We start from the raw sequence: 24,577 nt of genomic DNA on the forward strand, positions 1-24,577 counted from the left end.
TTAATAAAATGTAAGCCAAACAGCCAGCAAAAGCACTGGGAATGAAAGCATTTTGAGCAAATTGTGAAAGTGTTGGGGTCTCTGAGCTTCACTGACAGCTCTTGTCCTGGTTGGCTTTACTGTCCTATCCTACTGGGTCAGGATGGCATTTCTGGCCCCATCCCACTTCCCTGGTCCCATCAGTCGAAACTGGTATGGGCTGCAAGGACCAAAGAACACCTCCAGGGCCAGCTGGGGATCAGTCAGGAAAAGCCATGGTATGTTAGGCTTGGTCCCTATGAAGGAGCCCAGCTCATCCATGTACATGATGTAATCTGTCTGCAAAGTCTGGCTCTGGCCAAACCTGAGGAAAGAAAAGAACATATTGGAATGAGTGTCACAGTTGTAAACCAAGAACTAATTTCTTACTTTCTACCTCAGAAAAGTAGCATTTTGGTCAGCACCTCCAAAACTATCCCACTCTTCTTTCTTCACAGCAATGAATTTATCATTTGTTCTTTGGCTATAAATGAGTTGATTTTTTTCTACTTCCTAATCTCTAAGTTTGATGTTATTTTGGTCTTCTCCTTCTGGCCTGGAGAGAACTGACCTTCATGTGTCCAGATGACTGATTAACTTAGTTTACTCTTTAACACATGGTTATTCTTTACATAACATTGCTTAGGATCTGCTCCAGGGTTAGATTTTGGGGCATGGCCTCATTTACTTTTATGAGCCCTGAAGAACAGTCTACCATTTAAGAAATGAGGTTGACTTTGGGGCTTCTCTTCTTCCTCCTCCTTATTCCTACTGGCCTGTAATATAAAGGATGGTGAGTGAGCTGTGTGAATTGCTAGCACACAAGGGTGCCCACTTCACAGAGCTGTCCTGTGAACTGGATGAGATTCAGGGGAGGTTTTGTTGAGTCTGAAAGTTCCAAGTCTTCTCTTCTCTAGATCCTTCACCAGCAACTACCTGGCAGCACTCAGTGAATGATGTGTTAGAACTTGAAAGAGGAAAGAAACTTCTTATACAGTCGCCTATTCATCTGAATGGGATTCATTATCTAATTATTATTTCAACAGATTTTAATATATAATTTGAAAAAGATTTACTTATATAGAAGTAATTAACATAAAAATTACATTTAAATATCTGATGTCTAGCCACTTAAATGACTTTCTTCTGATCCCATTTATGGTGTACTTGAGAACCCGTGTTTGGATGAATCAGAAGTGAATACTCTTTTAGACGAAAATACCAGGGCAGGGGAACTCAGTTTAGTTCTTCATTTGGTTTTCTTATTACAGTGCTCGCTTCCCAGCTAGTTAACTTGCTGGTGGACATGTGGCTGATGGAAAGGACTTCTTGGAGACATTTGAGCTGGATAATTCTTTGTTTAGGAGGCCTGTCCTCTGCAATGTAGGATGTTTAGCAGTATCCTAATTTCTACACATTAGATGCCAATAGTATGCCCTCTATACTTGCAACAACCAAAAATATCTCTGAACTTTGCAAAATGTCCCCTGGGGATCAAAATCACCTCCATCTGAGAAACTGTACTCTAGAGTGTAGTTTGGTCTACACTACAGGTGACGTGTAATGACTATTATTTTCTATAGAATACTGCTTGATCATAGCAAGTGTTCCAAAAATGTGAACTTTGACTAGCAAAAATATTATAAAATATATAAATGTTTTCCTACATGTAAAGGAAAAACAGGATTTGTTTTCATTAGCAAGTACAATCTCTTACCACTTGAGTTTCTTTCCCATTTTCTCATCAATATCATCCATGATTTCACTTGTAGTTGGCAAGGTACATGATTCTAGATAAGAAATGAAGAAAGAAATATTGAAAAAGATGAAAAAATCAGAAATACATAATGACACATGATGAATTTTTCTTAGTATTTATGAACTATGTCCCTAAAAGATTTTGTATCAAGAGAAGCTGCCTTTGGTATCTTTAGTAGAATAACAATTTACAGAAATAAAGACTTGAGAAGGCAATGAACCCCCTCTGTGAATGGCAAAGCTGGCCTGCAGTGAGATAGTGACTGCAGAGAAGTTTGTGACTTCAAATCACCCAACCTCATATTTCTGTGATGTCATGCAAGGCCTAATCCTCAACATGCCTGAGATGCACCTCATGCACATAATAGCTTAACAGCTTCTTTGTATTTCTGATTTGCATCCTCTTATTAATAATTCTTTCAAGAAATAATCTGGTAAAATAGTTCACTCTGAGGGACATGGCAATTAAAATGGAACAATGGAAAGAAGCATGAGTTTTCCAGCATCAGCCTGCAGCCAGAGGGGATCTTAAGGGGCATCAGAAAATTGTTAGTGTTTTGCAGTGGAGGGGTCATCTGATTACTGTGGAGAGGTCATCTGATTACTGAGTGTAGCTCTTTTGCCTTTGTAACAGTGGTAGAAAGCTATTATGACATTCACGATGCAGAACACTTCCTAGTCATTGGTAGCATCTTACCTAGCCTGGAAGTACCTTGTGGTCAGATGTTTGCTAAAATTTTTGTCTGCTTTGTTTGATGTTGTGTCTGAAGTGCCAAGACAGAGTGTGGCACATAGTAGTGCTCAATAAGTATTTGATGGATGAATAAATGATACCTTTTGTTTCATGTAAATTTCTTGGGTTTATGAACTGTAGCCAATTTTTTTCTAAAACCCCAGGTGTTTGGCACTGTTGTGCCTTTAAGAGAAAAACACGATAGAAGTATTTTACAGAAAACACCCTTATAAAAGATTGCATGACAGGGTTTATTTAAATAATGGTCCTTTGTGGTACACTTGAAATAGCTTATTTATCCACGACATTTTTAGAAAACATACAGTCTATGATTGTAACATTTTCTTCATTACTTATAGTCTAAGTTTTTATGGACAATATGTTAGGTGAAGTATACCTATATTGGCCAAGGTTTTTGAACCCTTGAATAAAAAGACACTTTAAGTAATAAGGATGATCGGTATGATTGATGTAAATTAAATCAATATATTTGAGACATTGCCTTTCTTCATGTAATCCTCATATTCTTGATTTCCTCACAAAAGCACACTTATAGCCACTGGAGACCATGGGGTCTAGAGTGGAGGGAGGAGGAGAAGATTGTCGATAGAGTGGGTGTGGCCTGACATTGCTGTTCTGACAGTTTGATACCAGTAAGTTCTCTAGCATTGCCTACAACATCCTCCAGGGCCCTTCTAACCTTCACAGTGTATCTTGACATTGCCTCTACCTATTGCTGTTTTTCTCTTGCTTAAAACCTTGCAAAATCCCTCCAATTTCCGTATGAGAAGTCATAGCTCTTAAGGCCCTCTGTGCTCTAGTCCCTTTCTCTATTTCTTACCACTCCCTGCCTCTGTTTTATATTCCCTTACAGAACACCCTAAGACTTCCCCTATTGTAACATTCCCCTGGCTCTGTTTTAGACTGTGTAAGGTCAAAGAGTATGTCTTGTTCCCTTTATATTCCTAGCACCTAGCACAGTACTTGGCATATAGTAGGTGCTCAATAAATGCTCATTGACTAAATGGAGAAAAGACAGAATGGTCCACCTACTTGCAAACACTTTAGCAGCCCAGCGAGCCTGCAAGTCAGCTGTGGGGATGGCAGCCCCAAGGGACTGGACAAGGCCAATCACAGCCAAGTTTGGCTTCTCCATTTTTTGGGGAAGATACCTTTAAACAAGGTGACCTCACTGTTTCTGCTTTTGATGATGGAGTCATCAAGGAAGGGGTAGGCGTAACTATAGCCTGTTGCAAAGATGATGGAGTCGATGGCCTCAAACATGGTCCCATCCTCAAACACAGCTGAGGTCTCTGTAAACTCCTTCACACTGGGCTTGATGGACACAGTGCCACATAGGATGTGGGATGGGAGCTCGTCATTGAACACAGGCTCTTTCCTCAGGGGACTGTTCAGAGACAAGATACAAAGGCTCTTGCTGTAACATACCTCAATTCCAAGAAATATCTGCAATAGTTCATAGCACTGGAACCAAATTTGAGGAGTTAAACATTAACATGAGGACTACTGAGCTCTCATTTTGTGGCAGTTTTTTTTCCTATTGTCTGCAACAATCCTTAAGAAATTCTGGGTGGCTCAGTCAATTAAGCGTCTGCCTTCAGCTTAGGTCATGATCCCAGGGTCCTGGGATAGAACCCCACATCAGGCTCTCTGCTCAGTGGGGAGTCTGCTTCTCCTTCTGCCTTATCCCCTGCTCATGCTCTCTCTCTCTCAAATAAATAAATAAAATCTTTAAAAAAAAGAATTTCTGTCTGAGCTGCCTCTTTTTTTTTTTTTAAAGATTCCATTTATTTATTTGAGAGAGAGAATGAGAGAGAGCACATGAGAGGGGGGAGGGTCAGAGGGAGAAGCAGACTCCCTGCCGAGCAGGGAGCCCGATGCGGGACTCGATCCAGGAACTGCAGGATCATGACCTGAGCCGAAGGCAGTCGCTTAACCAACTGAGCCACCCAGGTGCCCTGAGCTGCCTCTTTTGGCCTTTTGAAGCTTGAAGATTTCCCTATGAGTACTTATACGATTTGGTGATTCACCAAATAGATGAGAATAAGACTAATTCCTAGACATAATCAATGGTTCAGAGTGCAGAATCTGGAACCAGATGGCCCAAATTTATAATCTACCCCTGTCTCTCATGAGTGGCTGCTTCTCTGTATTTGTTTCCTTATGTATAAAATGGGGATAGTGATAGAATCTACCTCATACTGTTGTTGTGAGGATTAAATGAACATTACCTGTAAAGCACTTAAAACAGTGTCTGCCACTTGCGAGCATCATTGTTATAAGTGAACTATTATTATAAATGAGGTCTTCTATGAGAAAATCAAATTTGCTTGGTGAGCTGCTTTATTGCCATGTTTGGTTTCCTTTACTTTGATTGCCAAAATTCCAGGATTCAGGGATTTTGGAATTTACTCCAAGTATCTGAAGCACTCAGAAAGTTTATAAATCTTAGAATCTGTCTATATACTTCCACACCATTCTCTATGTCTATAATTCTGCTACCTCTTCTTTTGCTTTATAAGGTGACAAAAAGTAGGACACAATAAAACCTGTTTTTCTCCCCCTGCCCCCTACCCAAGGGATGATTGAGAAGGTGTCATCAATACCTTAGAGTAATTGGAAGCTTTTCTAAGAGGGAGCTTCATTCCAAGAATGAATGGATTTCCAAATCTATGTTTCAATTGTCTAAAGGGCAAAGCCAGAATATGATTTGCAGTTGCTCTTACAAGACAAAAAGTCTTAATCAGCTCAGGTTTTGGAGCTTTTGTTACATTAAACATAATTTTCAATGCATGAAATCAACATTTTTTTTTCTTTAAGGATGTAGCAGTCTGCCAGACTAGGTAGGATAAATGCTGTGGAGTGAGGGTCTGGCTCCTAAACCTGGCATTTGCTATTCCAATTTACAGTTTCCTCTTGTTTTTCCTTATCTGATTCTCTAAACACAATGAAGCATTTTTTTTAAAGATTTTATTTTTAAGTAACCTCTACACTCAACATGGGGCTTGAACTCACAATCCTGAGATTGCATGCTCTATTGACTGAGACAGCCAGGTGCCCCCAGAATGAAACATTTTTGTTAGCATGGGCCAAGATGAAATTTCTTAGTGAGTCCTTTCTTGTCTTACCCACTTTAATAGTTTTTTATTGATATACTGATTCTTCTGCCAAGAATGCTTTTCTTTTTTTCTCTCTTTCTTCCTTTCTTTTTTTTTTTTTTTTTTTAGAGAGGGAGTATGTGAGTGGGGTGGGAGGGGCAGAGGGGCAGAAGGAGAGAGAGAGAGAGAGAGAGAATCTTAAGCATGTTCCATGCCCACATGGAGCCGGACACGGGGCTTGACCTCACGACCCCGAGACCATGACCTGAGTTGAAATCAAGAGTCAGATGCTTCACTGACTGAGCCACCCAGGTGCCCCTAGAATGCCTTTCTAGTTAGTAGGTGTTGGGCTCTGTCTCTATACAGAAGTATATAAACAAATATTAATTTTAAAGGCTACATCAGTTTTGTGAATCTTCATTGTTTTACATGTTCCATGCATCCTTACTGTCCTGCTAAAATCCCAGACTCTGTGGTTAAGGAAGTGTGCACTTTCATTTCGAGATTTTCTGCTTTCTGAGACATGTTGATTAATACTACTTTGTTCATTGCTCTTTAGAAGCATATTGGAAAATTTAAGATTAATAAGAACCAATATTTGTAAAGCTTTATAGTTTACAAAATGCCTTAATTTTTTATCTTACTGCATACCAGGATAGTCTTGGGGAGTAGCTATTATTATTGCTATCCCCATTCACCCAAAACATGGATAAGATGTTCCGCAAAAGGACAATTCATGAATTGGCTCAGCCTTCAAAATTCTCTGCTATAGCTCGTAGCTACCGTAAATGAATCTTGCATGTCAGGGGTATCTAGCTGTCTGCTCCTTTGCCATTTTGTATTTTCCCATATACCTTTCCCCACTAGAGTCATTTCAGTAAGATTTTCACCGCATGCATGATCTCCGAGTATACTGTGTCAGTTATGCAGTCCTCAGTTTAATCCCAATAACCTCAGTGAGCTGATTAAAGTTAGACCTAGAGAGAAAAATTTCCACTGAAACTAGTGCCCCACTTTTTTGGATGATAAAATAGGAGTTACTTGTAGTACCCATTTAAAGGCATCAGGCCATAGTTCTCATGCTTAAACCATGTGTTCATCTTCCTGACATATAACCAGTCAGAGACAAATGAAGGAAGGGCATTCCGGAGGGAGGTTGCAAAACGGGTCACATACACCATGTCCCAAGGATAGCCATCATCCCAAACCCTGCTCATGACCCAGGAACCACTTCTGCTGCTGATAATGACCTGGTGGGGAAGGCAACATGGATTTCAATATCACTCTGTAAGAAAGAAGCAGATATGACACATGGACATGTTCTGTGAACATCTCCATACATTTCCCTCAATATCCAGGCAAAGAAGCATTTTTAAAGAGTTGGGTCAAGACGAATAGACCATGACTGAAACTAGGTAGAGACAGAACTACTCTGCCTCTACACCCCACAGGGGTAGTGAACAGTTGTTGAAATAATGAGAACCTGTCATCTTGGAACAAGAGGGCTGTGTATTCAGTTGTGATGGGCCTAATCTTCACAGAGTCAGAGATATCGATGGTAGGACTGGTGGGTACCAGCCAGTCCAGAGCCTCAGTGGTAGTGGATGGTGGTAGTTGCTGGATTGGGTGGAAGAAATGTAGCTAAATCTCTACCTGAAATTAGGCTGAAGAGATGCCAAAGAGTTAATTCAGTTCTCTGTCTGAAGTCTCTTCCAGTCCTTCTTACACACCCACTCCATGACCTCTGCTAGGCACCCAAACCATGGCAGCTGTCTCAGCTCTGAGACAAGCCCAGCTGCTTGTCTATTATGCCACTTTTGTGACAACCCAAGGGAATTGAACTCCAAAAAATTCCTTAAGTTTTATTTACATCCACTTAAGAATTTGTTTATTGAGCATGTATTTCCTTAAAAATAAGTTCTTCAGGGTCTATTGGTCATGGATGATTTAGCTTAGAGTCCTTTGGGAAGCCTTCTTTGACTTCATCCAGGCTAAGCTAGGTTCTCTTTTTATGGTGCTGCCATCTCCACACCTAATGTGTGGCATTTTTATTACCTCCTTTCGTGCCTGTCATCTCACCTCCACCCACTGACTGCTCCTGGAAGTCAAGAAGTATTCTGACTTATTTCTGTGTTTATTTCTAGTCGGACATAGTTCTGGCATATAACATGTGCCCAGTGTTTGTTGAGCACTGGCTTTTGAGTGGATAAATGACAGTAAGAACCAAATCGTACATGTCTTCCAGACTTTCGGAATGATAAGCACAATGCTTTTTGTATGGTAGGTGATAAGAAATACTGTTATATAAATAAAGGTGGATCCCGACTAGCAACAGTTTGCTTAGAAGTGATCAGAACACAAAATTAAAACAAAAAATGCACTCTTATATATACATATATACACACGTACACTTACCTCTGGATCTGGTAGAATGTACTTCCTTGCCAGCCTGGGCCACATTACCTTGATTCACAGGGAGAATGTCTTAAGTCCTCCTTGATTCAATGGGCCTATGCAATAGGTGGATCCCTTGTCTTATGACATGGCAAACATGAGCCGCAGAGCCTAAGCTTTGATTTTAGAGCATAGCTATACCCCAGCTTTGTTTCTCACAGTATACCTGTGCAGCCAGAGGACTAAGCTCCACAGCAATGTCAGATCCTGAGTTCCCCAGGCTGATCACAAGGACCCTCTTCCCCTTGAAGGCTTCTGGGTTCTTATAGTCCCTGCTGTGGAGGTAGTGGCCTTGAAACTGATGTAGGCCTAAGTGGAACATGAGGAGTGGTTTGAGTTGATTTTCAGGAGAAATGATGAAGACTCACTGTTTTCATTTTTTAAAAAATTCCTATTATCAGTCTTAATTTTTAAAACAAAGTTTCCTAGTTGAAGTGCATTTATCCTTTTAGTGGTTTTTGACAATAAACCCCCAACTAAGTACTTACAGTGCCTTAAAAAACCTGCAGTATGGGAACTCATATTTTGATAGTAATCATAGCTAATATTTATTGAGTACTTACTGTGGGCTAGGCCCTCTGCTAAAGGATTTACAGTTTAACATTTAATCTTGATAACATCTCTGAATGGCAGATACTAGTATCCCTATTTTAAAAGACAAGGAAATCAAGACAAAGAAATTAAGTGACTCGTCTAAGGTCACATGGTAAGGAACTAGTGGAATAAGACGTTGAGCCCAAGTGTTCTAAGGCTACATTCAGAACCCCTTGATATACTGCCTCTTAAAACCTTCATGCTTTCAATCTTCTATTCTTCCTGAATCTTACTCTTTTAATTATCTTGGCCTATGAACAGCATGCCTGCAGATGGGAAGTCTAATATTTTATAGTGGACATGTGTTCCTGTTGCAAAGAAAGAAGGAAGGAAGGAGAAAGGATGGTTGCTTGTGTATTATATTTATTTGATGTTTGGCATTTTGTTTAGTAATGGAGTATGCCACTAAACCACACACACACACACACACACACACACACACACACTGAAATTTCTTTTTTTTTTTTTTAAAGATTTTATTTATTTATTTGAGGCAGAGAATGAGAGACAGAGAGCATGAGAGGGAGGAGGGTCAGAGGGAGAAGCAGGCTCCCCACCGAGCAGGGAGCCCGATGCGGGACTCGATCCCAGGACTCCAGGATCATGACCTGAGCCGAAGGCAGTCGCTTAACCAACTGAGCCACCCAGGCGCCCCCACACACTGAAATTTCTAAAGTGAATTTGCAAAATGTGCCTATAGATGACTTTTAAAAACCCTTCCTCTACACAAACACTTCCTCTACAGGTCTTCATCTGATCTCTGACTTGCAGGTCCTTGATTCTTTTAGCATAAGAGGTCAGGAGGCCAATTACTGCTATATTTCACGTATCATCAGACTTCAAAATTTTGTTTTGAAATCTTTGGAACCTTAAGAATAATTATTATAGGGAGGAGGGGGGAAAGATGGCGGAGGAGTAGGGGACCCTATTTCAACTGGTCCCCGGAATTGAGCTGGATATCTACCAGACCACTCTGAGCACCCACGAAACCAGCCTGAGATGTAAGAAGATCTGGATCTGTACAAACAGAATATCGCAGGCAGTTGGTTTTGAGGTACGAAGCGGAGAGCCATGATTCCGCGGGCAGATATCGGAGGATAAATGGCAGTGGGAGGGTGCCTGGCTGTGGGGATCCTACACCGCGGGTGAGTGATAGCCTCGTGCGCTGCGGACGGGGCACAGACTCGCAGACTGGTATGGGAAAGGACTTTAGGGCAGTCCCTGGGACAGAAACCCAGAGCTGCGGGGTCATGTGCACGCGAACTGCAGCCCCCCAGACGGAAACCCAGAGCGCCAGGGTCTCGCTGGTGAACTGTAGCTCCCGGGGTGGAAACCCAGAGCGGTGGAGTCGCGCGCGCAGTGAACTGGGAGCGGCTGGTGGTTTTAGAAGCACAAAGGGCAGAGACGTGCCCCGACCTGGAGGCAGGACTGGGAGTGCTGCGGAAGGGCGCACAACCCAGGACGCTGCAGTTTATAGCAGCACGGACAGAAACGGAGACGGTGTGGCCTGGAGAGCTCACTGAAGAACAGACTGAGGTCTCTCTGCTCTGAGGCAAAGGGTTGGAAACGGTCTTTTCTGCTCTGACTCACGGAAGAGACGTGGAAAGCTGCCAGGGAAAGGCGCCAGAGAACAAAAACCCCCAAGACTGATTCCCACTGAGCCCATCCCCCGCCACAGGGGCGCAGGGCAACTCTGCCCAAACAGGGTTGCCTGAGTAACAGCGCGGCAGGCCCCTCCCGCAGAAGACAGGCTGGGAAAACAAGAGGCCAGCAACCCTAAGGTCCCAAGAAAACAGGTGCATCTTGCTTGGGTTCTGGTCAATAATTTGGACTCTATACATTCCCTCAACCACCCATCAACAGAATGACTAGGAGGAGGAGCCCCCAAAACAGAAAAGACTCAGAGATTATGACTTATGCTGCAGATTTACAAATGGATGCAGATATAACCAAGATGTCGGAGATGGAATTCAGGCCAGCAATTGTGAAGACGATGGCTAGAATGGAGAAATCAATTAATGGCAACATAGAGTCTCTAAGGGCAGAAATAAAAGGGGAATTGGCAGAACTTAAAAATGCTATCAATGAGATCCAATCCAATCCAGATAAGCTAACAGCTAGGGTAACTGAAACAGAAGAGAGAATAAGCGATCTGGAAGACAGTATAATAGACAAAAAGGGAAAAGAGGAGGCCAGGGAAAAACAACTCAGAATCCATGAACATAGAATCAGAGAAATAAGTGACACCATGAGGCGTTCCAATGTCATAATCATTGGAATCCCGGAGGGAGTGGAGAGAGAGAGAGGGCTAGAAGATGTATTTGAGCAAATCGTAGCTGAGAACTTCCCTAATCTGGGGAATGAAACAAACATTCGAGTCCTAGAGGCAGAGAGGACCCCTCCTAAGATCAAGGAAAACAGGCCAACACCCCGGCATGTAATAGTCAAACTTGCAAATCTTAGAACCAAGGAAACCATCTTAAGGGCAGTTAGGGGGAAGAGATTCCTTACGTACAGAGGGAGGAACATCAGAATAACGTCAGACCTATCCACAGAGACCTGGCAAGCCAGAAAGGCCTGGCAAGACATATTCAGTGTACTAAATGAGAAGAACATGCAGCCAAGAATACTTTATCCAGCAAGGCTTTCATTTAGAATGGATGGAGAGATGCAGAGCTTCCACGACCGGCAGAAGTTGAAAGAATATGTGACCACTAAGCTGGCCCTGCAAGAAATATTAAGGGGGGTTCTATAAAAGAAGAAAGACCCCAAGAGTGATCTACAACAGAAATTTACAGGGCAATCTATAAAAACAACGTCTTCACAGGCAACATGATGACAATTAATTCATATCTTTCAATAATCACTCTCAGTGTGAATGGCCTAAATGCTCCCATAAAATGGCACAGGGTTGCAGATTGGATAAAAAGACAGGACCCATCCATATGCTGTCTACAAGAGACTCATTTTGAACCTAAAGATACATCCAGACTGAAAGTGAAGGGATGGAGATCTATCTTCCATGCCAGCGGACCTCAAAAGAAAGCTGGGGTGGCAATTCTTACATCAGACAAATTAGATTTTAAACTAAAGTCTGTAATAAGAGACACAGAAGGACACTATATCATTCTTAAAGGGTCTATCCAACAAGAAGATCTAACAATTGTAAATATCTATGCCCCCAACATGGGAGCAGCCATCTACATAAGCCAACTGTTAACCAAAATAAAGAGTCATATTGATAACAATACGTTAATTGTAGGAGACCTCAATACTCCACTCTCAGCAATGGACAGATCATCTAAGCAGAAAATCAACAAGGAAACAAGAGCTCTGAATGATACATTGGACCAGATGGACCTCATAGATATTTACAGAACATTCCACCCTAAAAAACAGAATACTCATTCTTCTCGAGCGCACATGGAACTTTCTCCAGAATAGACCACATACTGGGTCACAAATCAGGTCTCAATCGATACCAAAAGACTGAGATTATTCCCTGCATATTCTCAGACCACAGTGCTCTAAAACTGGAACTCAATCACAAGAAAAAATTTGGCAGAAATTCAAACACTTGGAAGCTAAAGACCACTCTGCTCAAGAATGTTTGGGTCAACCAAGAAATCAAAGAACTTAAACAATTCATGGAAATCAATGAGAACGAAAACACATTGGTCCAAAACCTATGGGATACTGCAAAGGCGGTCCTAAGGGGGAAATACATAGCCATCCAAGCCTCACTCAAAAAAATAGAAAACTCCCGAATTCACCAACTAACTCTACACCTTAAAGAACTAGAGAAAAAGCAACAAACGATGCCTAAGCCACGCATTAGAAGAGAAATAATTAAAATTAGAGCAGAAATCAATGAATTAGAAACCAGAAACACAGTAGATCAGATGAATGAAACTAGAAGTTGGTTCTTTGAAAGAATTAATAAGATTGATAAACCACTGGCCAGATTTATCCAAAAGAAGAGAGAAAGGACCCAAATTAATAAAATTATGAATGAAAGGGGAGAGAGCACGACTAACACCAAGGAAATAGAAACAATTATTAGAAATTATTATCAACCACTCTGTGCCAATAAATTGAGCAATCTGGATGAAATGGAAGCCTTCCTGGAAACCTATAAGCTGCCAAGCCTGAAACAGGAAGAAATTGACAACCTGAATAGGCCAATAACCAGTAACGAGATTGAAGCAGTGATCAAAAACCTCCCCCAAAACAGACCAGGGCCTGATGGATTCCCTGGGGAATTCTACCAAACATTCAAAGATTCAAACATTCCTATTCTCCTGAAGCTGTTTCAAAAAATAGAAATAGAAGAAAAGCTTCCAGACTCATTCTATGAAGCCAGCATTACCTTAATCCCCAAACCAGGCAAAGACCCCGTCAAAAAGGAGAATTTCAGACCGATATCCATGATGAATACGGATTCCAAAATCCTCAACAAAATCCTAGCTAATAGGATCCAACAATACATTAAAAGGATCATCCACCACGATCAAGTGGGATTTATCCCCGGGGTGCAAGGGTGGTTCAACATTCCCAAATCAATCAATGTGATAGAACACATTAATAAGAGGAGAGAGAAGAACCATATGGTCCTCTCAATTGATGCAGAAAAAGCATTTGACAAAATACAGCATCCTTTCCTGATTAAAACTCTTCAGAGTATAGGGATAGAGGGAACATTCCTCAAGCTCATAAAATCCATCTATGAAAAACCCACAGCAAATATCATCCTCAGTGGGGAAAAGCTGAGAGCCTTTCCCTTAAGATCAGGAACACGTCAAGGGTGTCCACTCTCACCACTGTTGTTCAACACAATACTAGAAGTCCTAGCAACAGCAATCAGACAACAAAAAGAAATAAAAGGTATTCAAATTGGCAAAGAAGAAGTCAAACTCTCTTTTCACAGACGACATGATACTTTATGTGGAAAACCCCAAAGACTCCACCCCCACATTACTAGAACTCATCCAACAATTCAGTAATGTGGCAGGATACAAAATCAATGCACAGAAATCAGTTGCTTTCTTATACACTAACAATGCAACTGTTGAAAGAGAAATTAAAGAAATGATTCCATTTACAATAGCACCAAAAACCATAAGATACCTCAGAATAAACCTAACCAAAGAGGTAAAGGATCTATACTCTAGGAACTACAGAACACTCATGAAAGAAATTGAAGAAGACACAAAAAGATGGAAAAATATTCCATGCTCATGGATCGGAAGAATAAACATTGTTAAAATGTCTATGCTACCCAGAGCAATCTATACCTTCAATGCCATCCCGATCAAAATTCCAATGACATTTTTCAAAGTGCTGGAACAAACAATCCTAAAATTTGTATGGAATCAGAAAAGACCCCGAATCGCCAAGGAGATGTTGAAAAAGAAAAACAAAGCTGGGGGCATCACGTTGCCCGATTTCAAGCTATATTACAAAGCAGTGATCACCAAGACAGCATGGTAGTGGCACAAAAACAGACATATAGACCAATGGAACAGAATAGAGAACCCAGATATGGACCCTCAACTCTATGGTCAAATAATCTTTGACAAAGCAAGAAAAAATATGCAATGGAAAAAAGACAGTCTCTTCAATAAATGGTGCTGGGAAAATTGGACAGCCACATGCAGGAGAATGAAACTTGACCATTCTCTAACACCATTCACAAAGATAAACTCAAAGTGGATGATAGACCTCAATGTGAGACAGGAATCCATCCAAATCCTAGAGGAGAACATAGGCAGTAACCTCTTTGACATCGGCCACAGCAATTTCTTTCAAGATAGATCTCCAAAAGCTAGTGAAACAAAAGCAAAAATGAAGTTTTGGGACTTCATCAAGATAAAAAGCTTCTGCACAGCAAAGGAAACAGTCAACAAAACAAAGAGGCAACCCACAGAATGGGAGAAGTTATTTGCAAATGACACTACAGATAAAGGGCTGGTATCCAAAATCTATAAAGAACTTCTCAAACTCCACACCCAAAAAACAAATAATCAAGTCAAAAAGTGGGCAGAAGAGATGAACAGACACTTCTCCAAAGAAGACATACAAATGGCTAATAGACACATGAAAAAATGTTCATCATCATTAGCCATCAGGGAAATCCAAATCAAAACCACACTGAGATACCACCTTACACCAGTTAGAATGGCAAAAATGGACAGGGAAAGAAACAGCAAATGTTGGAGAGGTTGTGGAGAAAGGGGACCCCTCTTACACTGTTGGTGGGAATGCAAGTTGGTACAGCCACTTTGGAAAACAGTGTGGAGGTGCCTCAAAAATTTAAAAATAGAGCTACCCTATGACCCAGCAATTGCACTGCTGCATATTTACCCCAAAGACACAGATGTAGTGAAAAGAAGGGCCATATGCACCCCAATGTTCATAGCAGGAATGTCCGCAATAGCCAAGCTGTGGAAAGAGCCAAGATGCTCTTCAATGGATGAACGGATAAAGAAGATGTAGTCCATATATACAATGGAATATTACTCAGCCATCAGAAAAGATGAATACCCAACTTTTACATCAACATGGATGGGACTGGAGGAGAGTATGCTAAGTGAAATAAGTCAAGCAGAGAAAGCCAATTATCATATGGTTTCACTTATTTGTGGAACATAAGGAATACATGGAGGACATTAAGAGAAGGAAGGGAAAAATGGGTGGGGGGAATTGGAGGGAGAGATGAACCATGAGAGACTATGGACCTGAGAAACAAACAGGGTTTTAGAGGGGAGGGGGGAGGGGGGATTGGTTAGCCCAGTGATGGGTATTAAGGAGGGCACGTACTGCATGGAGCACTGGGTGTTATACGAAAACAATGGATCGCGGATCACTACATCGAAAACTAATGATGTATTGTATGGTGACTAACATAACAATAAAATTAAAAAAAAAGGATCTATGGAAACACAATGATAGATACTGGAAACCTAATAGCACCAATTTATTTAATCATATTGTCCCAATAGTTGTTTGTTTAAAAACCATATAGATGGGGATGCCTGGGTGGAACAGTCAGTTTAAACCTCTGACTCTTCGTGCTAGATCAGGTCGTGATCTCTGGGTCGTGAGCCCCACGTGGAGCCCTGCATCTGCTTGGAATTTCTCTCTCCTTCTCCCTCTGCCTCCCCCCGCCCCTCTATCTCTCAAATGAATATATAACTTAAAAAAAAAACAGATATACTATTGTACGATTTTATCATAAACATTTGAAAACATACTCCAAAAAGAAATTTAAAAGTATGAGAATTCTAATGTTTTCTTCTTGCATCCTGGTGGCTCCTACTCTATATCCCCTATGGGGTCCACTGCAACCTAGTGAGGCTACCCTTTAAAGGCTCTGTAAGGATGTGTTGACACTTGTAATGAAATGTAATGAAATATCAGATGGATACTCCTCTAAGTTAAAGAAATTAAATTAGACTCCACCCCACTTAGAGCTGCTTTTGAATTGTATTCCTTATAAAGCAAAGTGTTCACAATATGTATTTGCACTGCAATTGAAAGTACTGTGAGTAGAAGAATCTGTCCATGTAGAATCCTCATATTTCAAGAACCATATGAAGTTTTCCCCTCATGATTTTTTTAAGGTAGTGGTGCAAATTTTCTGTATCCCAGGGCTAACAAGATTTAAAATATTTTTGCTAAAGTGTCTGCCTAATGGATACAGGATATTCTTTGGGGTTGATGAAAATGTTTTGGAACTTGATAGACGTGGCATTTGTACCACATTATGAATGTAGTAAATGTTACTTCAACATACACTTCAAAATGATTAATTTTATGCTCTATGAATTTTATCTCAACTAAAAAAACATTATTGCTTAACAAAGTAAATGTATTTTTATTTTGCACTTTAAGTCTCTATTCCCCCATTAAGCTTATAAATAGTTGATGTTGTGTATGTTGATATATTTTTACCTACTTTTTAAGTCCCTACTTCCCCATCAGTTTACTAATAGTCTGCATTTTTATTACATGTCTCTCAGAGCAGCTGTTGTGATGCTTAGAGAATTTTTCCTGAACTTTTTGTAAAACTAAAATTAACTGAGAGAGAGTAGATAGCAGGATGGGAAAAATGAAGGGGGGAAAAGGAGGGGGAGACGAACCATGAGAGACGATGGACTCTGAAAAACAAACTGAGGGTTCTAGAGGGGAGGCAGGTGGGAGGATGGGTTAGCCTGGTGATGGGTATTAAAGAAGGCACGTTCTGCATGGAGCACTGGGTGTTATGCACAAACAATGAATCATGGAACACTACATCTAAAACTAATGATGTAATGTATGGTGATTAACATAACAATAAATTTTTTTTTAAATTAAAAAAATAAAGCAATTTTCCTTTTTAAAAACTAAAAAAAAAAGAATAATTATTATATACAATCTATGGAAAGATCTAGCTCAACCCTTGATATTTGTATATGTCCCCAGACTATTGTATATTTTCCAAACTTACCAGGAAAGGAATCAGTTGGTAGATTGGGGTATACATGATGTCCTGAACAGATCATTACAGCATCAAAAATAGCAGATTCCTGTTTCCCATCCTTTTCTGAAACAACTTCCCATTGTCCAGTGACTAAGAAGTTGGGACATTTCTTTATACTAGAAACCAGGGTCTTAAAGAAAACCAGAAAGAAATTCCTTTTATTTACAATTCTATGGGTTTTAATTTTCTCACAGTGTTTCTGTAGAGGAAATAATTGTCATGAGCTCCCTGATCATTGAGAAATATATGGGAAAACATTAAAGTAAGGAGTCATAGTGATTCTTGAGATCTCCCAAGAGAAATTACCCAGTGGGGCATATTTACTTTTTTTGACATCTAGTTAGTAGATTTGGGGTAAATTACACTGAATATTCTTGTGAAAGATGCCATCTCAATTGCTTCCTACCACCCTCAACTGACATTCCTGGCTTCTTTCTCTCTGACCTCATTTTCTATCAATTCCATAAATTTGGGAATATCTTATGGTTATCAATCTTTATTTCTCCTTTGCAATGTACAGATACACTCCCTTGGAAATATTAGCCACTTCCATAGTATGACTATTATGTAAATATATGTAAAATTATATTAAATATAATAAATAAAATAATAATAAAGGAAATTACATTAAATATAATCGCAATTCATAATTTTGTTGATTATTTTTCTCACTACATATATATGCTTTGTATTTAACAGTAATGAATTGAGATTAAGAATTCTAAACAAATGTGAAATATTATTGTTATTTATGGAGCCAAGTCATCTGCTAAGTCTCCTAATCTAAGGAACTAAGTGGACAAAGGATGAGAGCAATGACTATGTTAGTCATTCATTTAAAATTTTACTCTCCTCATAATGGCAGAATTTCTAAAGAATGCCATGGCTTCTTGAACCACAGCTCATTGGCATTGAACTCAAGAAGTCTAAGTATGGACTAGAGAATTTGGGATTGTTTCTAAAACATGACAGTATGAGGGTGGAATGTACACTATGATGATATAGGGCTTCTCTAATATTTTCTATTGTATTCTAAAAGCTCTCAGAGACTAATGGAGAACACGTTTAGGGAAAAATAACAATACACGAATACTTTATAATCCAAAACAACATTTGATTGGTGAGCTATCCAAATATTTGGCTCTGATTTCTAGAACAGAAACAGGGGCAATGTGCTCCCCAGCACCCCCAACCGATAAACATACTGATCTCAACAGCACCAGTTACAAGGCCCTTACCTCAAACTGTATATATCTTAAAAGATTCTTCTTTTGAGCAAATGTCCTTATGTCCAAATTCCTGGAGTTTGCTGTGGTGCATATAGTTGGGGTGATCATCAGGATAAGGGAAGTCTGGAAAGCACATCATCTTTTTGGAAGAGTTGGTGAATACAGACTGGTAAATGCTGGCTCTGCCTTCTTCTGCATGATTCTAGGAAGAGGAATAAAGCTTAAAAAGGAAGCCAAGAATGACGTTCCGTTCAGCGAATATTCAATTTTAGGTCAGTTGAAACCTTTTTAATATGTAAGAAAAAAAAAAGACACTAAAACAATTCATAGCTCTCTGTAAAATGTGGAAAAGAAAGCCCTTAGCATGGCCCCCAGCCCAGAGCTGGGGCCCTACACCTTAGTTCTCTTACTCGAATTACCCCCACATTAGTTCTGTGTTTATAGTCCCGCAGAGTGTTCTTTCTTTTTTCAATCACAGCAACTGGTTCTGATGTCATGTTCATGTTAAAAAAAAAAAAAACACAGCTAAGTGGTCCAAAGGAGGCGGCAGTGTTTAGTCTCTTTGTTCGGCTATATGGCAGTCAGTGAACGCTTTACCCGCAACGGAATCTTCTCTTGAAGTGGAGGGTTTATTTATTTGGCCTAGTCAGAATCAGCTGAAGGGCCCCTTAGATCACAGATTCCTGGGCCCTACCTGCAGAATTTCTGATTCAGTGTGCCTGGGCTGGGGTCTGAGAATCTGCATTTCCTACAGTTCCAGGCAATGCTCAAGGTGCTGGTTTAGGAACCAGACTCAGAACCACTGCTCTATTAGAAATGAACTCTGTGCTTGAGGAGATCCTGAATCACCAGTTAGGGTTCCTCACCCCTCACCAAACAGACACAGGAAACCAGAAGCCTCAGAACTTGTAGTAAATCTTTCCACTCCATCATGAAGCCACATCATTGAAAAGTGGCTTCTTTTTGAGAAGTAGTTGAAGGCTAAATGGAAAACAAACATTTCCTCTCTGTTTTAAGGAAAGGATAAAAGTTCACACAATGTGCTGGCTTGAAAGTACATTAAAAATCTGGCAGCCTCTGCTTCCCCCAAACCCAAAGGCAGCTCTCTGAAATGTGGGGAAGGGTTGGAATGACATGTTGCTGCTGGATTCGAGATACCTATCTCCCTCCAGCCCCATACTGACCTCAGGAAGCTATAGACAAAAAGTGCTGGAAAGGACTGACAGGCTTGTGTGTGGGGTGGGCTGCCTGAGGCCTCAGTTTGAAAATAAAACTTCCTCTAGTCACGGTTGCTATGTTTCTCATAAATAACCAGGCTCAGAGATTTTAACTTTCTTTAAGCCTCACTTTGAAATTTTTGCTAAGGTCAGAAAAAGGGTGATGGCTCATACCTGGCAGATTTTCAAGCTTCAGTCTTTCCCATTCACCCACAGCCATACCTTTCGTTGGTGGTTGTGAGAAGGAGAAGTGGGAGGGAAGTTTCTCAGCTGTGCATTGAAGGGAGGGAGGCTTGAGCTCCAGGCAGGGGACTGGTTAAAAAAAATCTAAGACTGCTCTGGGAAACAGAGGATAAAACCTTGGATTATTTCCATCATGAATGAATCTCTGCTCTTTTGCCTCTTGACCCCAGCCAATCATAACAGGAGGAGAAAGAATATGTACCCTTATAGCTCCTTGGAATTTTCCCTAAAGGGCTGTTCTATACACACAAAGGAAAACAGATGTATTATATAACAACAGACAATTGCTTCAGAGAGCTCATATTTTCAATTTCAACATGTGGTGTGTTTTGAACGGGTAAGGAGGAAGTTAAGCTCAGACTCTGCCGCTGGCTGAGAGAGCTTGCCCTAGACCCAGAGAGCCAAGCAGCTGTGGTCACAGTATCACGGCCTGTCTTGGGTTATAACTGTGTCTATTTCTCATCTTCCCCACTAGAACGTCAGCAACTGGAGGGCGAGGTCAGAGGCTAATTCGAGAATGTTGTGCATGCATGGCAGCAGTCTGTCTTGATCTTCTTTCAGATTCCATCTCTGCTTGTCAATCCCATTTCTACTTGTCCAAATATACTCTCAAGGACCAACTCAAAAGTCGCTCCCTCCATCATGCCTTTCCTTGCCTCTTTCTTATCAACTGGAAGTTGTCCTGACCCCACCTCTACCAACCTCTGATCATTTTTACTGCCCTAATCGCATATTCATGTATATTATAGTTAATCTAAGACTTGTTTTCTCTGATTTAAAAATGCTGGCTGAATAAATAAAATCTTAAAAAAAAAATAAAAATGCTGGCTGCCCGCCATACATCTTATCTGAGCCATAACCTAACATCGTATCCTATACATGGTGTACTTCCAATGTATTTGTTGAGTGAGTGGAACAAAAGTCCAGATAGTTCTGGTTCCATTGTTTCCCCCTTTTGTATAGCAGCAGCATGAAAGTCTTTTGAGGACACGAGGTCTTAATATTGGAGTATAAGAAACTTAAAACATGTTCACATTCAGCCTGCTAGTGTTTAAACCTCATTTGGTTTCCATTTTGCAGAAAAAGCACATGGTGAAAAGTTCAGAATTACCACGTTTCTTTCTTTCGGAATACCTTCTGCCTAACAGGACTTGTAAGATAAAAGCTTATGTAACATATTTTTCAAAGATCCCTTTCTGAGAATAGATTGTATGTACCAAGCACCTTTTCTTCTAAAAGAAGAAAGGCGTGCAGTGTATGGAGGGGACTAAACTTTAGAGTCTTTTTATGTGTTTACAAGCCCATGGGGCCGTGGAGTATAATTCTGCTTATAACCAGTCACCTGATGGGAAAGAAATATCCCGTCTTGTGGATAACTCAGAGTCTGATTTTGCATTTTACTGATCTGTCATCTATTGCTTCCTTAAATAAAATTTGTGATCTGGTTGCGTTGGTTAACTTACAGATCCCTGGATATACCATGCTCACTGCATCCTCTGTGCCTTTCATACTTGTCACTCCTACCTAGAAACCTCCCCCACCAGCCTTGGTGACTGTCTATGGGGTGCCATTCACAGACTACAGTGGGAACGGCCCTCTCTGGAGTTGTGTCACATAATAGTCCTCTACTTTCCTTGTCTGAGAACATCCTTCAAGTCTCAGCTAAGTGCTCTCCTTGCAGGAAGTTTCCTTTGACCTGCTAACATTTCGGTAGCAACCTCCCCACCCCACCCCGCCCTGCCCCGCCCTCTTCCAAATCTCAAGGCACTTGTTCATTAAGTTGACAATCACGAAAGGCTACCTCATTGTTGCACAGTTCTATAACCTCTTATTTGAAATTCTTAGGGCTAGAAATATTTTGAAATTTGTAGATTTTTGGATTTTTCTCCATAACACTTCTAGTGAGATCTGGGACAGCACCCTATAATCAAACGCAAGAACATTTCTGCAGTGAAACACAAAGTGGGACAAATAAAGATTATAACTAGCCTAATGTCAAATTCAACTCATGTTTTCTGACCATATGACTTCAGGAAAGATTTTGCCATCAAAGGAATTTTTGTGCATTTTCTATCAAAGGATCATGGATCCTTCACCGAAAGGATTGGAAACTGTTTATGTAGAATAATTATGTCACATATTTTTCATCTCAGGACCTGGCACAAAACTCTGCCAAAATAGGTGTTCAAGCAGCATTTAATTGTTGCTGATGAGATCATAGAGAACCATTTCATGATTTAGGCTAATCTGGCCACATCTCCCTGAACAAATGTAAGTAAAGAAAATCGCATCCTTAAAAAAAAATAACTATTGGTTATTTCCTAATGGAAATGATCTTATATCTCATATGATACATTCAGGATTATAAGACCTCTCACTTAAAAAAAAAAAAACCTCTTGAGATGAATATAAATATGTCCTAAGTTAGCACTGATATGTTCTAGTAGAGCAACGTGTTGTTGTGGTTTGGGCAAGTACTGAGACCAAGACAGAATTTGGTTACAAGGCGAATGGTGTGGATATAATGTCTTCATGTCAAATATGTATCATCTACATTCAATCACAATGGCTGGGAAATTCAGGACAGAAAGGATAGCAGTTTCCCCAACCTGGCTTTCAAAATTTAAAAATTTTTTTTATAGTGAATATTTTCTGATTATATCATTTGTCCAACAATGAGACTGAATGGCAAAGACAATCATTTTTCTCTCTGGTTTTGGGGTTTGCAGAGTATTCAATAACCACACACATAACACACGCAATCATTATTTATCATAACTTACAATGTCTTTGCAATAGACATGAGTTAATTATAGAATCACATCCCATTACAATTGGAAGGCATATTAGAGGAAACTTAATCTCCAACCTCAACATTTGACAAATGAGCATTTGAGGTCCAGAAAAAAAAAAAAGAAAGAAAAATTAATCTTCCCAGAAAACCTAAGGTTGAGACTATAGCTCAGAACTTCTGACTCTAATTTTTTCCCTTTCTTTCTTTCTTTCTTTCTCCCCCACCCCCACATTCCTAGGTTTTCTGAGCAACAGTGAACAGGGATAGAATCCTTTCAGTTACACAGGGAAGGCAGTGATATGTTTTTTGTTTTTGTTTTTGTTATAAATTACTGACATTAGCACCCTTTACAGCCTCAAGATCTGGGCTCTGTTACGAAGGTAACAATGTTTTATGAGCTAGTAGTTTTGAGTTATTGGACAATAATAACATGATGGGAGAGATAAAATTTTGCTTTCCAGATCTGGAGCTTTTGTGACCTACCTTCCAAGTCTGAATAGAACTGATCAGATTTGATTTACAGAGGAACCCATCTCCCTTCTATTGGTATCACAGTGATGTCCCACTAACCGAGAATTTCCACAGGCCTCCAACATCATTGCTCCTCTCAAAGCAGGTGGGCCCCAACCCCTCTTCCAGGCAGCACCAGATGGAGGCCAGGCCACTGACAGCAGCTCCGACAATGGCCACTCTCTTCTCCATGGCTGCCAGGAAGGAAGGTCTGGAGAGAGTTTTTTCAGAAGAGTGTCCCTGAATACTTGGGATTTTTCAGTAGGAAGAACCAGCCAAGGTTTGTGCGTCAGGATCCTCACCTTAACACAAGAAGACATAGATGCACATTAACAAGTTATGCTTATTATTTTTACCACTTTTGCTATAGTAAGATAATAAATCTGGCTTCTTCTCCTGATTATTCAAGATGCCCAACATAGCAGAGTCAGTGAATTTTGGAGCAGGAAGGACCTTGAAGTTCATTAGTCTAATGCTATCAATTACAAATGTAGCAATAATCACTCCAAGAAGATTAGAAATTACTTCTTCGACATCTCACAGCTAAGTAAAGAAGTTGGAACCAGAACTCAAGCCTTCTGCATGAAATCCACTGTTCCAAATCATCCCTACTCACTTTGAATGCTTGGTTCTAAGGGGTCTTAGTCTTAATGAAAGGCCTTCCTTTCCCCAGAGAACCAGCAGTTCTTTAAATGTAGAAGAAGATGGTATTTAACAATGTCTTTTGATGTAAAAACTGAGGAAGGGGGAGGAGTTATTAGTCTTAAAGTAAAAATACCTTTTTCCTTGTATATTTCATGGTCTAGTGCCCCTTAAAACCTAGAAGAGAAGCACTGAGTGTGGTAGGGATAGCAGAACATGGGAGGGGATGGGGAAGCAGAGGAAGAAAGGGAGAGGAAAAGGGCAAGAATGAGGTCCCTGGTCCTGGCTCCAAAAAATAAAAATAACTGATATTGTTCACCGAAGCTGTAAAATGAAACCTCTGGGAGATTAAAGGAACAATGGTTCTTTTATTTATTGTTGCTTTGGAACTATAGAATATATAAACAAAGGCTGTGCACCTGGACTGTTTGTTAGGTTCTAGAAAAGAACCCCCAATTTTCTGAAAGCTTAGGAAGGCATGATGTGAGGAGCTGAGCTAGTAATTGGAGATGTTGAGTTTGTAAAACTAGTGAACTCAAAGGACAGAATGGTGAAGTCCCTGAATCTTGTCTCTGGCTCCTTCCCACTTCTTCCCACCTTTCCTGCTTCTATAGTCTCCTTCTCCCCCTTCCTCCCTCCCGCCCTTCCTTTCATTTTTCTGAGTACCTACCATATGTCATGTGTTATAGTAGTCTCTTGGGGATTCAAGGATGAAAAGGCTCAGTGCTTTCCACACAGAAGCAGA

General features: G+C 40.4%; 1 protein-coding gene across 1 annotated transcript; it reads right to left on the minus strand.

Annotated features, from left to right (window-relative positions):
* Nucleotides 1–23,382, minus strand: LOC118013729 (putative dimethylaniline monooxygenase [N-oxide-forming] 6). Its single transcript, XM_035009559.1, is given in 10 exon segments — nt 1–343; nt 1,736–1,808; nt 3,563–3,670; nt 3,673–3,917; nt 6,679–6,878; nt 8,249–8,391; nt 17,165–17,327; nt 18,436–18,486; nt 18,488–18,628; nt 23,251–23,382. Coding segments are annotated over 10 exon segments (1,599 nt in total).
* Between the last annotated feature and the right edge of the window lie 1,195 nt (nt 23,383–24,577).

This window comes from Mirounga leonina, unplaced genomic scaffold (assembly GCF_011800145.1).
Source record: "Mirounga leonina isolate KUSES-001 unplaced genomic scaffold, KU_Mleo_1.0 Mir_154, whole genome shotgun sequence".
NCBI lineage: Eukaryota > Metazoa > Chordata > Mammalia > Carnivora > Phocidae > Mirounga > Mirounga leonina.